Source organism: Megascapheus bottae, chromosome 31, assembly GCF_031878675.1.
Source record: "Megascapheus bottae isolate mThoBot1 chromosome 31, mThoBot2.hap1, whole genome shotgun sequence".
NCBI classification, from domain to species: Eukaryota; Metazoa; Chordata; class Mammalia; order Rodentia; family Geomyidae; genus Megascapheus; species Megascapheus bottae.
This window is the reverse complement of record NC_143539.1, coordinates 9,693,473-9,708,051: the sequence shown is the minus strand read 5'-3', so window position 1 is coordinate 9,708,051 and position 14,579 is coordinate 9,693,473. Positions and strand designations below refer to the sequence as shown.

The 14,579-nt window shown below is 50.8% G+C and overlaps 2 protein-coding genes across 3 annotated transcripts in view; one reads left to right on the top strand and one right to left on the bottom strand.

Annotated features, from left to right (window-relative positions):
- Positions 1-751: 751 nt before the first annotated feature.
- Positions 752-6,538, top strand: Pdcd5 (programmed cell death 5). The gene is made up of 6 exons (XM_090322144.1): positions 752-853; positions 2,279-2,316; positions 3,021-3,082; positions 4,928-5,019; positions 5,887-5,958; positions 6,391-6,538. Exons 1-6 carry the CDS (start codon positions 788-790, stop codon positions 6,436-6,438), a joined length of 378 nt encoding a protein of 125 aa, XP_090178270.1. The 5' UTR covers positions 752-787; the 3' UTR covers positions 6,439-6,538.
- A 2,159-nt stretch (positions 6,539-8,697) lies between these two features.
- Positions 8,698-14,579, bottom strand: part of Ankrd27 (ankyrin repeat domain 27) — a 31,026-nt gene continuing 25,144 nt past the window's right edge. The window contains exons 25-29 of one of the 2 annotated variants that reach the window (XM_090321895.1): positions 12,600-12,761; positions 11,324-11,435; positions 10,206-10,281; positions 9,991-10,048; positions 8,698-9,005 (exon numbers count right to left, since the gene is read on the bottom strand). In XM_090321895.1, coding sequence (XP_090178021.1) covers positions 8,823-9,005; positions 9,991-10,048; positions 10,206-10,281; positions 11,324-11,435; positions 12,600-12,761 — 591 coding nt within the window. In that variant the 3' untranslated portion in view covers positions 8,698-8,822. Of the gene's footprint in view, positions 9,010-9,990; positions 10,049-10,205; positions 10,282-11,323; positions 11,436-12,599; positions 12,762-14,579 lie in introns of both variants that reach the window. The other variant, XM_090321896.1, reaches the window with a different exon arrangement.

Below are 14,579 nucleotides of genomic sequence, written 5' to 3'. Positions count from 1 at the left end.
ATTTTTATTGGGCTCTGAACTCCAGCTTACAATGTTCACAGATGACCTTCTGTGATTAAGTTCTAGATCTGGGGCTCCGGCTGCCTGTTTATAAGTGTGGATTCCACAGAGCTGGCATCTGATTTTTTTTTTTCTTTTCACATGCACGTGCTTTATTTTTAAATGTTATTTTGTATTCATTTTTTGTTTGTGGTGTGGGACTTGAACTCAGGGTCTGGGCATTGTCTGTAAGCTCTTTTTGCTCCAGGCTGGCGCACCACCCCTTGAGCCGCAGCACCACCACCTCCCGTGCTTGGTGGGTCTCTTCTGCCCGGGGCTGGCTTTGAACCGCGATCCTCACATCTCAGCCCCCTGAGTAGCTAGGATGACAGCCGTGAGCCACCGGCGGCCGGCTATCCTTTTTAGAATTATTATTATTATCATCTGTACGGCGTTGCCTCGGGATGCCACGCACCCTGCATCCAGCATCCATCCATCCCCGCCCATGGCTGGACGTTAGCTTGGTCCAGCCTCCTCCGATCGCGACATCGGGGCTCTCCTCGTCGCCCTGGCGGCGGCCAAGGGGAAACGTGGGGGGGGGGCGGTGAGGAGGCGCGGAGCTCGGGGCTGGATTGGCGATGCCTGGGCGCCCGGCGCGCATGCGCAGCGCGTGGCCGCCGCCGAGCACGCTCACGCGAGGAGCCGCGGGATCCCCGCCGTGTGGACGGATTTGAGGGGGGCGGCGGGGAGGAAAAGGGAGGTCTCGGCGGCCGGGAGACCCGCTCTCCCCCCCACCCCCGACCTCGCCATGGCGGACGAGGAGCTGGAGACGCTGCGGAAGCAGAGGCTCGCCGAGCTGCAGGCGAAGCACGGGGTGAGCGGGGAGGCCGCGCCGGGGCTTGGAGGGCGCGGCCCCGGGCGGGAGGCCGCGGAGGCCTGGGGCGCCCCGGGGAGCCGGGGCGGGGGTGGGGGGCGGACGTAACCCCGGGCCCCCCCCCCCCACACAGGTCAAGGCTCGGCTGGGGGGCGCTGTCCAGCGGGGGGACGGGCAGACTCGGCTTCCAAGGGGCCCCTGGGGTAGGTAGTCTTTACACTCTAGTGAGAGCCAGCGCCCCGGTGGAGCGCCTGGGCCTGATCTGGGGGGGGAGGGGGGCGGCCTGAGCTCATTCACCTCTCCATTTCCTCGATCGTTACCTGATGCTGCGTGCTGAGCCAAGCCGCAGCCCCAGTGCTGGCTGTCGTCTTTCTTTCCCCCCCCACCCCACCCCCAGTCCGAACCACTGAGCCACACTGTGGCCTAACATTAAGCATGGCATTTTATTTTATTTTATTTTATTAGGCTTTATTCTGGCTCGGGGAATATAAGGGGAGATCTTTTTCCCCCTGGGTAAGCCGAGGGGAGGGAGCAATGGTGGTGGAAGGTTCTGTTACATTGTGACTCCCCTGGAAGCCCACTGAAAATTCCCCTAGAGAACGGTAATGACGCACAGGTGGTTGAGAGGGGGAGAGAGAGAGAGACTGCCAGGCCTCACAGGTGCGAGATCTTGGGAACCAAGCAAGCCAGGACATGGCAGGTGAAATCTCCTTGTTTATTGCTCTTTACTGATGGGTGGTTTGGTTGCCTTCTAGAGGCTTGAACTCAGGGCCTCAGGCTCCTACTCCTTGTCTGCTGGTGGTTCTACCACTTGAGCCATACCTCCAGGCTGGCTGGCTTTCTGCTACTCTTTGTTATTTTGTGTGCAGGGAGTGGGGCTTCATCCTAGAGACTGGGTGTGTCCCATCCCTTTACCTTCTTTTTTCTTTCCTTTTTTTTTGCCAGTCCTGGGGCCTAGGCACTAACCTTGGACTTTTCTTTTTTTTTTTTTGCCCTGTCACTTGAGCCACAGCACCACTTCCAGCTTTTTTCTGTGTGTGTGGTATGGAGGAATCGAACCCAGGGCTTCATGCATGCTAGGCGAGCACTCTACCACTAGGCCATGCTCCTGTACCTCCCCCCCCCCCTACCACTTGAGCTACACCTCCACTTCTAGGTTTTTTGTATTTGGAAATGAATCTCAGCCTTTCCTGGCTCAATCCTCCGATTTCAGTGTCCTGGGTAAGGAGGGTGACAGGCATGAGCCAGCCTCCCAGCTTACTGGTCTTTTAGGAAATGGAGTGTGGCAGGCTTGGAACCACATTCCCCTGGACCTCAGCCTCTTGAGTCTCTAGGACGACAGATGTGAGCCGCCGGCACCTGGCAATGGGACTGTCCTGATCATTTACCTCTGGGAGTAAATTTATTTTTTTTTATTTTTTTAAGGATCCTGGTGATGCAGCCCAACAAGAAGCAAAACAAAGGTATGTGCTAGAAATGTGAACTTCCTTCCCCCGCTGGATTTTTCTCCTTTACTAGTTTTGATGGGTGTGTGGATGATAAAGGTTTTTGTGGCAGAGTGATCTCTCCAGAAATCAGGATACCTTCCCTTTTGTTATTTTGTTTTTGTGGTGGGGCTTGAACTCGGGGCACTATCCCAGAGTTCTTTTGTTCACTTCCAGCTTTCTTTGGTGATTAATTGGAGATAAGAGTCTCCTGGAGGTTCCTGCCCAGGCTAGCTTTGAACCACCATCCTCAGATCTTAGCCTCCTGAGTATCTGGGATTACAGGTGTGAGCCACCAGCACCCTGCTATTTCTTATTTACTGGAGAGCTTCCTGTTTGGCGCCCTTGCTTTAAGTGGCCTGTAACAGATGCTCCCATCTCTGCCTTCCAAGTAACTGGAGTTGTGGGTGTGTGCTGCTATGCCTGGACCAGAACTGAGAGTCTCCAGTTGTTTGTGGTGGTTGAGGGGCTTGAACTCTGGGCCTGGGCACTGTTCCTGAGCTCTTTTATTCAGGCTAGTGCTCTACCACTTAGAGCCACAGCACCACTTCCAGTTTTCTAGTGGTTCATTGGCGGTCGCTCCCAGGGCTGCAGCCCTGTGCCTGCCCCAGTGTCCCGGGACCCCCAGCACACGCATGCACTGACAGCTGAGTTCTAATATCGGGGCCTGTGTTCTGTTGCAGGGAAGCAGAAATGAGGAACAGTATCTTAGCCCAAGTTCTGGATCAGTCCGCCCGGGCCAGGCGTAAGCATCTTCTATTCCTCTTCCAAAGATGAGCCAGAGTTACCACTATTCCCTGAGCATAGAAATACTCAATGTGCACTGTTTTTATAAAGTATGAAGTCAGGAAATTATAGAAAAAAGTATGTGGGTCATTATTGAAGCTGCCAGCAAGTTCCATGCTTAACCAGGGATGCGCCGTCTAAAGGCACTTCCATCGGCATGGATGCAGTGTGGTCTCAACTTCAGGCTTTTTCATAAACTACGAAGAAGGCTGGGCACAGTGACTAATCCCAGCTCTCAGGAGGCTGAGCTCTGAGTATCATGGTTCACAGCCAGCCCAGGCACAAAAGTCTGTGAGACTCTTATTTCCAATAAACTACTCAGAAAAGCTGGAATCGGAGCTGTGGTTCAGGTGTAGAACTAGCCCTGAACAGGAAATCTTGGGGACAGCACCTAGGCCCTGAGTTCAAACCCTACGATGGCACCAAAAAAAAAAAAGTTTTAAAAACCAATCCAAATGGCCCAGTGTCCTCTTTCTGTGTTATTCCTTAAAGCCCAGTTAGAGGTGAGAAGACAGACATGACCCATCATTCTGTCATGTTGGAATAATAAACTGCTTTGCTGAAAATGGTCATGCATTTTAAACAGGCAGGCACAGGGCTTAGAAGCTCAATACCCACCTTTCATCTGGTCTTTCCTGTTATCCACGTGTGCATGCTTTGAGACTGACCTGGCTGAACTTTACTAAGACTGGGTTTGAACTCGAGTCCTTATGTTGGCTAGGCTAATACTCTACCACTTGAGCCATGTCTCTAGCCCACAGCTGAACTTTGGGTTTTGTTTTTCCGTTTTCCACACAATGCCATCCACTTGACCTACCCCACTAGTGAACTTAGGAAGTACATTGGGACTATCAGAGCTTAGTTATGGTTTTATTTTATTAATATTTTACTCCATGGTGGGGCTTGAGTTCAGGGCCTGGGCACTGTCCCTGAGCCTCTTTGTACTCAAGGCTAGTATTCTAGCTCTTGAGTGGTTAGCTGGAGAGGAGTCGCACAGGGACTTTTCTACCTGGAATGGCTTTGAACCATGATCCTCAGATCTCAGCCTCCCAAGTAGCTGGGATTACAGATATGAGTCACTTATATATATGCGCCATTTACATATAATTTGTCAGTTGTGGGGCTTGACCTTAAGGCCTGGGCACTATCCCTGAGCTTTTTCTTTTTTTTTTTGGCCAGTTCTGGGGCTTGAGCTCAGGGCCTGAACACTGTCCTTGGGCTGTCTCAAGGCTAGTGCTGTACTGCTTGAACCACAGCACCACTTTGGCTTTTTTTCTATGTGGTACCCAAGGAATTGAACCTGGGTCTTCATGCATGCTAGGCAAGCACTTTACCACTACGCCGAACTCTTGGCCCCCCTCCTGAGCTTTTTTACTGAAAGCTGGTGCCTTGCCACTTTGAGTCACAGTTCCTCTTCTGGTGGTTCATTGGAACCACCAGACAGACTTTCCTCCTTGATCTCAGCTTCCTAAATAACTAGGATTACAGGCATGAGACGCCAGTGCTCAGCTAAGATGTACATTTTTTAAATTTTTTGCCAGTCCTAGGGACTGAACTCATGGCCTGAGCACTGTCCTTGGGCTTTCCTCGAGGCTAGAGCACTACCACTTGAGCCACAGCACCACTTCTGGCTTTTCTACGTATGTAGTACCAAGGAATTTAAACCTGGGTCTTCGTGCATGCTAGGCAAGCACTCTACCACTAGGCCAAAGCCCAGCCCCAGATGTCCATTTTTTTTTTTTTTTAATGTATATGGGATTATCTTTGACACCCTTTTGCCTTTCTCTATTTTTTCTCTTTTCAGTAAGTAACTTGGCACTTGTGAAGCCTGAAAAAACAAAAGCAGTAGAGAATTACCTCATCCAGATGGCGCGTTATGGACAGCTGGGGGGGAAGGTAAGCTGGACAGCCACTTCTGAGGGTCCTAAGTGACCCTCCAACTTTCCTAGAAATCACTTCTCTCCTGGACCATGTGTGGCTTCAGCGGCTGGCCAGTGATACCACGTTTGGCCCACACTGCCTGCCTCCCTCCTCCTCCTCCTACCACACCTACATAGCTCTGACTGCGTGGCTCCTCCACTTGCCCTGAACCCTTCACCGTATGTGCAGAACACACAGCTGTTTAGTTTTTGTTTTGTTTTCTTGCCAGTCATGGGGCCTGAACTCAGGACCTAGGTAGGTACTCTGAGCTCTTTTGCTCAAGGCTAGTGCTCTACCACTTTGAGGCACAGTGCCACTTCCTGATTTATTTATTTATTTTTTGACAGTGCTAGGGTTTGAATTCTGGGCCTAAGCGCCGCGCACTCCAGCTCTTGTTGCCCCAGTGTTTTCCAGGGAGGGTCTCGGGCTTTGTCTTGGAACAGCTCCTCCCCCGGGTGCTTCCCGAGCAGCTGGTTTACAGGTGGGCATCACCATGCCCAGCCCTGGTGGCTCTTCTGTTTTTGCGAGTGCCATTATCTCTAAGATGGTGCTTCAATTGTGGGCAGAGATGGCCTGGCTTTCCCTCCAACACTGGACGCACTGCCACGCGGGCTTGCCCCATCAGCCGGTGACACGCAGGTCCTTCCTGTGCTCAGTGCGGGCCTTCCTGAGGCTGCCCGCTGCTCAGCAGGCCTGGGAGATGGCGTCATCCCCACCGCCATCCCCGGTGAGGGGGGGCAGCCAGGGCACTCCTGCCCCTTCCTCCCTTAGCGCAGAGTAATTCATCCTGCTAAGAGGTATTCTTGGCTTTAAAGGGTACTTTTTTCTTCTTGGTTCCCCTAGGTTTCAGAACAAGGCCTGATAGAAATCCTTGAAAAAGTAAGCCAACAAACAGAAAAGAAAACGACAGTAAAAGTAAGTGAGCTCTCCTACCCCCCCCCCATGAGTGTGGCAGAAGAAAATGTTATTTTAAATGTTGAGGCGAGTGCAGTGGCTCATGCCTGTAATCCTAGCTTCTCAGAAGGCTGAGATCTGATCTGAGGATCACAGTTCAGAGCATGCCCAGGCAGGACAGTCCATGAGACTTATCTCCAGTTAATTACAAAAAGGCAGAAGTAGAGCTGGGGCCCAAGTGGTAGAGCGCTAGCCTTGAGAAAAATTAGAAAAAAAAGTCCAGGACCAGCACCCCCAAAGGAAATGTGGAGCGTTGAATGTGTATATACCACACCAGCATCTCGCAGCTTAGACTGATCTCATGAGCGTCCTGAGAGGGGGGAGATATATCGAGGGGCTGCTTACATCAGCAGCTATGGTCCACCATATCACCACACCTCTCACCCTCCCCAGTTCAACAGAAGGAAAGTAATGGACTCGGACGAGGACGACGACTACTGAGCTCGGCGGCAGTTCCAGGATGGAGGTGAAGCTGCTCAGTGTTTACTTTGTTTATTGTCTATATGCCTTTAAGAAATTAAACTTGTTTATGCAAACGAAAGCACGGGCTGAGCCGTTTTCATCCCACCTCTAGTCACCAGGGGTGTGCGCTTAGTACCGTACCTGGTTACCAGACAGCATGTGTGTCTCGGGTGGCTTCTGAGCTAGTCGTGGGGTGCACAAGGCCTCTGTGCAGCAGCCGGGCTCTTGGCTGACATTCCAACGGCCTTCCTGGATGCAGCTCCTCCACGCCAGGAGCAGATCTGTTCTTGAAGGTGCATGCCATTGCCCAAAGTTCCTGCCGTGGTCAGCTCTAGCCGTACCAGCACAAGAAGCCGGGCGTGGCTGTGCACCCTTACCCTCTCGGCTCTTCAGGACTGCAAGTTTGAGGCCAGTCTAGGCAATGTTATTAGCAAGACCTTATCTCAAAAGCATAAACCAAAAAGCTGAAGTTGTGGCTCAGGCACTTGGCCAGCAAAGAAGGCTCTGTGTTTAATATCCTGGCTACCGCCAAAAACATTTTGCAGGGCTTTCTTGGGGTAGGAGAGGGCGTACTGACGCAGAACTCACATCCTTAAGCTCTAGCTTTGCTTTTCTGTTCTACCACTTGAGATTTTTGGTGTTTATCGGAGGTAAGTCTTAGACTTGACTGTCCGAGCTGGCTTCAAACCATGATCCTGAGAGCTCAGCCTCCTGAATAGCTTCAGCTAGGCGTGAAGCTGTCCAGTTAGGATCAAGGTTCCTAGAGGCAACGGAGGGTAGAGGTGTTACAGGTCAGGTGATATGGAGTAGGTATTGTAAATTTTAGCTATTGCACTGGGGCCAGTACGCCCCCGTAGCTTGTTTGCTCAGGTGGTGCCCCACTGCGTAAGCCAGGCCTCCAGTCTGTTGTATTCGGTCAAGGTCTTGGAATCCAGGGCCTGGGTGCTGTCCCTGAGCTCTTGAGCTCAAGGCTAGCTAGTGCTCTACCACTCGGGGCTGCAGTGCCTCTCCTGGTTTTCTGGGGATTAACTGTAGATAGTCTCATGGATTTTGGTGCCTGAGCTGGCTTTGAACTGCAGCCCTCAGATCTCAGCCCCTTGCGCAGGATTGCAGGCGTGAGCCACAGGTGGTTCTGGACATGGTGTCTTTGGGACTTCCCTCTTGGCCTGACCTCAAACCCTGACCCTTCTGTATTCGACTCCCTGTGTCCTCATGTGCTGGGGTTAAAGGTGCCTGGCTGCATCATTTCTTCATTCGGTATTACAGAGCCATGCCAGGCTCACCCAGGAGGTGTTTTGTGTAGAAGCAAGGAGAGGGAGAAGAACCCAGAGCAAGAAGGAAGGAATGCAACAGTGCCTGTCCTGTTGGTATTGGAAACTTGTATGCGAGTCCCCCAGGACTGTGGCCCCAGGAGCGGGGTGTGCTGCCTCAGTCACTTGGTCTGGTCCGTTGTGGGCAGGCAAGGCTCAGACAGGAAAGCAACTTGCAGACCCGCTCAGCACTCAGTGTTTACTGTTTCTCCTGCATCATTTGGCACATATCCAAGGCACGTTAGAAAATTAGAAATCATAAATTACTTCGTAGAAAAATACTGCAGCCTTTTCCCTCTGTACAGACATAAGCATTTGCAAGGATGGCACAGAGCCGGTGCCTGGCCCCAGTGCCGGGCCAGGAACAACAAGTAGTGTCATCTATAGAAATCTATAAAAAGGAGGAAGGACCAAGACATCTGAATTGAAAACGTAACTTTGACCTGGTTTGTGCTGCACACGTGAATTAGGATCAAGAGACGAAGGAAACACGTGCCAGATGTACGTGCTCGTGATCGCCCGTGACTGGAGGGCCGGCCTGTGTGTGGAGGGACTCTGCAGCCGCGGGGTGTGCACGTGTGGTGGTTCCCGATAAGGGGGGCAGGCCAGAGCGCCCCGCCCGCTGGCACCGAAAGGAGCGGCCTCGTGCTCAAGTGGCTTGCAAAGGTTCCAGTCTTCCTTTTGAGGCACCACTTCTCCCGACCCTCAGCCCACATGGTGGAAATGGCTCCACTGGGCTCCTGCCTTGCCCATTTCCACTCCTCCTGGTGGCTGGCACCTTTGGTTCCAAGGCCAGCAGAGTCTGATGCCAAAACCTCTCCCCCAACCAGGAAACGATTATTTAGAAACATTTCAGATGAAGGCTCTGGACTGGGTTTGCATCCATTAGCTTCACTCAGTGGTGGCCTCTTTTCCTGCTCCCCCTCTTATCCCCAGCCACAGAAAAACTGGATTTTCTGTCATGGTGGGCATTAAGTCTCAGCATCGTTTCCAGGCTGCATTCCCACACGGCATTTCATCCCACGCCTCGGCAGCAGACCTGCTCGTCCATTCTCAAGGCTCATACTGGGAGAGGCCGGGCTCTGAGGATGTGGTCAGCTGCCCGGGGGTCTGGGGGTCTGATTTGTCGTCCACTGGGTGTCCGTGGATAACACACCTCAGCCCTTCATTCTCTTGTGTCGGTGGTGTCGGCCACTTCACCGCTGGGCGGCTCTGCCAGGCACTGCTGCTTCCTCGCTGGCTGAAGGAAAGGTACAGTTTGGTTTCCATGTGCACTGTGCTGAGAGCACCGTTCTCACAGCGGCTACCCTAGGTGGACTGCGCTCAGGACCCCGCTGGGCAGAATCCCACTCTAGTGTGAAACGCGTCACATTATAAATGTGTGTGTGCACACGGGCCAGTACTCAAGGCCTGAGCACTGTCCCGGAAATTTTGGGGGGCTCAAGCTGGCCACTTGAGCCCCAGTTCTGTTTTGTTGGTTCACTGGAGGTAGAGTCTCATGGACTTTCCTGTCTAGGCTGGCTTTAAATCAGGATCCTCAGATCTCAGCCTCCTGAGTAGCTAGGATGATAGACGTGAGCCACCAGCACCTAGCTACAAGGGTAGCGTTAGTGACTCTTAGCAACAGTTAGAAACAATTAGAAAGTGAGCTGTCCTAACAAAGAAAGGAGGGGGGGAGGAAAATGACTCATTTGAAAAACTACACTTCAGCAATCTGGATGGTGGCCTGGGTGCTGGTGGCTCCTGCCTGTAACCCTAGTTACTCAGGAGGCGAACATCCCATGATAACAGGTTGAAGGCAGCTGGGGCAGGAGAACTCCTGAGACTCTATCACCTATTAGTCGCCAAAAAGAAGTGGAGCTGTGGCTAACGTGCTGGCGTGCTAGCCTTGAGCAAAAATGAAACAAAACCGCAGGGTCAGGGCCGGGAGTTTGGCCTAGTGGTAGAGTGCTTGTCTAGCATGCATGAAGACCTGGGTTCGATTCCTTGGTACCACATACATAGAAAAAAGCAGGAAGTGGTTCTGAGGCTCAATTGGTAGAGCTCTAGCCTTGAGAAAGTCCAAGGACAGTGCTCAGGCCCTGAGCTCAAGTCCAGGATTGTCCCCCCCAGCCCCCCCTCCCCCCAAAAAGGAAAAAACAAACGCAGGATCAGTGTCTAGGACCCGAGTTCAAATCCAGACCTACACAAAACAAAAATTGTGAGCCAACATATAACTCACCTTAGTAAAATTAGGGACACTTCTATCTCTTGCCATAATGTCCTTTGAATTTTTTCCACTAGAATTCAAAAAAATAAAGTATTAACCCAAAATCAACCAGTATTTGCAACGGCAGTGTGCACTTCTATGTTTTGCCAGAAGGTGGTGGCATTGAGCAAAGAGTCTGCTATGATTGCTTTGAGAGCCATACCTTCAAGCCTGAATCCCATACTCACTCAGATCCACCAAGAGAGGGCACACGAAACTGTCTTGTAAAAGGTTCATCAGGGAGACTGTAGAGCGTTGAGTTCCCTGTAGATAAAAGGATAAGCACCTGAGAATTCCAAAGTAGACTATCTTACAATCTCAAGCTTTACACTTTCTCATCTTAACAAAATTGAGAAAATAAAGCACCAACTTTAAGGCAATCCAGAAGCAACTGTTTATTGTGAGACAAACTCTACACTCAAACTTGCCAGTCTTGCGGGGGCTGCCTTCCAATTTTCCAGACTGAAGATTTCCTCGCATTTTAAAAGTCCATAGACCAAGGACACCCTGTTAAACTTCCGAAAAATGAATATAACTAGGCACTGGGGAATTACACTTGTAATCCTAGCTACTGATGAGGCCAAGATCTGAGTAGCCCAGTTCAAAGCCAGCCAAGGAAGGAAAGTTTATAAGACTCCTATCCAACTCACCACCAAAAAAGCCAGGAGTGGAAATGTGGCTCAAGTGGCAGAATCCTAGCCTTAGCAAAAAGATGAAGAGACTGCACTCAGGCCCTGAGTTCAAGCCCAGGATTAGCCCAAAAAGGAACACATTGTTAAATGCCTGGCAACTGCTGATCTAACTGACAACCACACTGTAGCCTCAAGTGGAAAACACAAATCCTGATTTTTTTTTTTTTTAATGGTGTAGCTCAGTGGTGGAGAGCTTGCCTACCACTCACCAGAGCCTGGCCTCCACGGCCAGCTCTGCAGGAAAGGCAGCATTTACCTGCTTGGTCCTGGCACTGGAACAGAAGATGGCTGAAACTACAGACCTGTGCCTCCTGTCTGGTTGCTAATCAGAGCCTGAGCCTTCAGCTCACACGGACAGCGTCCCCTTCAGGAAACTACATGACAATCGAGCCGAAAACGAGTGTCACATTTTAGCCTCATCCCTGTCATCCTAGCTTCAAAAGAGACTGGGGATCGGCCTCTGGAAGCAAGAAAATCACCAAGGCCCTTCGTTCAGTCCCCAGGACTGGCAGGAAAAGCCCAAACATTAATAACAGCCTTACCTGAAGAACCTGATCCTCACATTTCTATGGCTCCCTATCCCCAGCCATGGTGCACTTCACACACACACTTACACTTCTTCCGGATCTTGACGGTCACGTAGTCCGCGGAGTCTGATTCCGAAACATCTTCTAAGGAGGCCAGGCAACTCGGTACTACCTGAAGTAACTCCATGATTTTTGACTTCTGCAGTTCCATAGGGAAAAGGGAGCGATAAAATGGTAACTGGCGTGGCTGTGTACTCTAAGCCATTTTGGTGGCTGTGACGCCTGATGGCTCTGCTGTATGTCACTGGGAACTTGGGACTGGCTGGGTGTTTAAGCACAGTGTGCAGATGCCACGTCTGTACCATTTCTGCCTGGGAGCTGCACAAGACACTTACAAAATCACCACTATTATCAGTTGAAAAAACAGGAAATCACAAGTTTAAAATGTTTCCTTTCCAAGGTACTCTGCCAGTGATTCAGGTCTGTAATCCCAGCTACTCAGAAGGCTGAGCTCAAATGATCATGGAAACAGGCCCAGCAAGAAAGCCCTTGAGAGTTTTGTTTGTCCTGGGGTTGAATCGGGGCCTGGGCACTGTCCTTAGACACTTTTTGCTCAAGGCTTGCACTCTGCCACTTGAGCCACAGCTCCACTTCTGGCTTTTTCTGTGTATGTAGCACTGAGGAATCAAACCCAGGACTTCGTGTATGCTTGGCAAGCACTCTACCACTAGGTCATCCTCCTGCCTCCCTGAGGCTGTTATCTCTAGTTAACCCCCACCCCACCCCCCAAAAAAACATAGAAATGTAACAGTGGCTCAAGTGGTAGAACACTAGCCCTGAGCAAAAAAGCTCAGGGTCAGTGCCAAGACCCTGAGTTCAAGCCCCCAGAACGATTAAAAAAAAATATTTCAGCTGGGTATTGTGCCAGTGGCTCACATTGCTACTTATGTGGCTGAGATCTGAGCCAGATCAGAGGTCTGGTTCAAAGCCAGCCCAGGCAGCAAAGTCTGTGAGACTCTTATCCACCAAAGAAAAGGCTGGAAGGCTGGGAATGTGTCCTAGTGGTAGAGTACTTGTGTAGCATGCATGGAGCCCCGGGTTCGATTCCTCAGCACCACATACACAGAAAAAGCCGAAAGTAGTGTGTGGCTCAAGTGACAGAGAGCTCAAGTGACAGAGCAGCTCAGGGACAGTGCCCAAGCCCCGAGTTCAATCCCCAGGACCAGCACCAACCAAAAGAAAAAGAAAAGCTACCTGTGAATGACAGAAAGCTGTGAGCACAGTGGAGAGCTCCTATCACAGACGACGAAGCACGAGGCGTGGGGAGACAGGGGTGGCCGAGCTGTCCCTGTCATGCGCTCACCTGGTCAGCGAGGTCGATGGCTGTGCACTGCCGCTTGTTCAAGATGTGAACAGAGGCTCCGTGGAACAGCAGCAGCTCCACTACGAGCACGTGGTTTCCCAGCACGGCCTCGTGCAGGGCTGTGTTACCCCTGCTGTTACAAGTGTTCACAGAGGCCCCACGCTGGAAGACATAACACCAGAAAAGGATCGCCAGGAATTCCTGCACAAAGCCTGGGGTGCTGGGGCCCACGCCTGTCATCCTAGATGTTCAGCAGGCAGAGAGCTGAGCGTTGTAGCTTGAAGCCAGCTCAAGTAGGAAAGGCCATGAAACTGGTTTCTCTCCAGTGAACCCCAGAAGAAAAGTGCCAGCCTTGAGCACAAAAACTTGGGAGGGAGAGACAGCACCTTCGCCCTGAGTTCAAGCCCCAGGACTAGCACCAAAAAAGAACTCCTGAAAAACAAGTTGAAGCTGGGTGCAGTGGCTCACACCTGTAATCCTAGCCACTTAGGAGATTGAGATCTGAGGACTGTGGTTCAAAGCCAGCCTGGGCACTAAAGTCCATGGGACTCTTATCTCCAATTAACCACCAGAAAACGAAGTGGCGCTGTGGCTCCAGGGTTAGGGTGGTAACCTTGAGCTGAAGAGCTTAGGGACAGCACCCAGGCCCAGAGTTCAAGTTCCATGATCGACCAAAAACATTAAAAAAGCAAGGTGGTGGTACATCGGTATTTCTTCCCATTTTCCCTGTGTCTGAACATGTTAGGGAGATGTCCCCAGGGTATTTGTCACTGTAGTAGGAGGGCCACAAGCAGTTACTAACAGGCCCAAACATGGCTATTTCCATACATGACCATGAAGGTGTTTTTTTTTTGTTTTCGTTCTTGTTTATTTATTTATTATTATTTATTTTTTTTTTGCCAGTCCTGGAGCTTGAACTCAGGGCCTGAGCAAGCACTGTCCTTGGGCTTTCTTAAGGCTAGAGCTCCACCACTTGAGCCATAGGAACCACTTCCGGCTTTTTTCTTTTTTCTATGTATGTGGTACTGAGGAATTGAACCCGGGTCTTCATGCATGCTAGGCAAGCATTCTATTACTAGGCCAAACTCCCAGCCCAAGAGTCATTTTTTGAGTTAGTGTGGACTGCATTCAGGGCTTCCTGTGTACTGTACAAGTGTCCTCCCTGAGTCAAACCCCCACTCCAAAAATCAACATTCTCATCAGTTTTGTTTTTTAATGTTAAATGAAATGAAACAAAGTAATAGGAAACAGGGGCTGGGATGTAGCTCAGTGGCAAAGCGCTTGCCTAGCAAGTGCAACATCCTGGGTTTGATCCCCAGTACCAAAAAAAAAAGCTCCCAAAACAATAAGAATCTAAAGGTAAATATTTTATTTTTTTGGTCAGTCATGGGACTGGGGCATTGCCTGAGCTTTTTTTGGCTCCAGGCTAGCACTCTGCTGCTATGAGTCACTGCTCCACATTTCTGGTGGTTCACTGGAGATAAGTATCTCAGACTTTCCTGACCTGGCTTTGAACCCCTATCCCCAGATCTCAGCCTCCTTAGTAGCTAGGAAGACACACATGTGCTACCAGCATCATCAACTGGTTAAAAGTTAAACAAAACAGAAAATAGGAATGTGGAGCTATTCTTTTTCCCTCTGGAAACAAGGTCTCTCTGGTTGGTTGATTGGTTTCTTTTATCAGTTATAGGGCTTGAACTCAGGAAGTGAGCATGCTCCTTGAGCCTCTTCATGCTCAAGGCTAGTGTTCTACCACTTGAGCCACATTTCCAGCTTTTTTTTTTTTTTTGGCAAGTCCTAGAGCTTAAACCCAGGGCCTGAGCACTGTCCTTGGGCTTTCTCAAGGCTAGAGCTCTACCACTTGAGCCTCAGCACCACTTCCAGCTTTTTTCTATGTATGTGGTACCGAGGAATCGAACCCGGGTCTTCATGCATGCTAGGCAAGCACTTTAACCACTAGGCCACACTCCCGGTCCCCCC

Coding starts and splice junctions, on each gene's coding strand:
- Pdcd5 (XM_090322144.1), top strand. CDS start 788: ATGGCGGACGAGGAGCTGGAGACGCTGCGGAAGCAGAGGCTCGCCGAG. Junction 3,083..4,927: donor TCAGTCCGCCCGGGCCAGGC/GTAAGCATCTTC, acceptor TTCTCTTTTCAG/TAAGTAACTTGGCACTTGTG. Junction 5,959..6,390: donor AAAAGAAAACGACAGTAAAA/GTAAGTGAGCTC, acceptor CACCCTCCCCAG/TTCAACAGAAGGAAAGTAAT.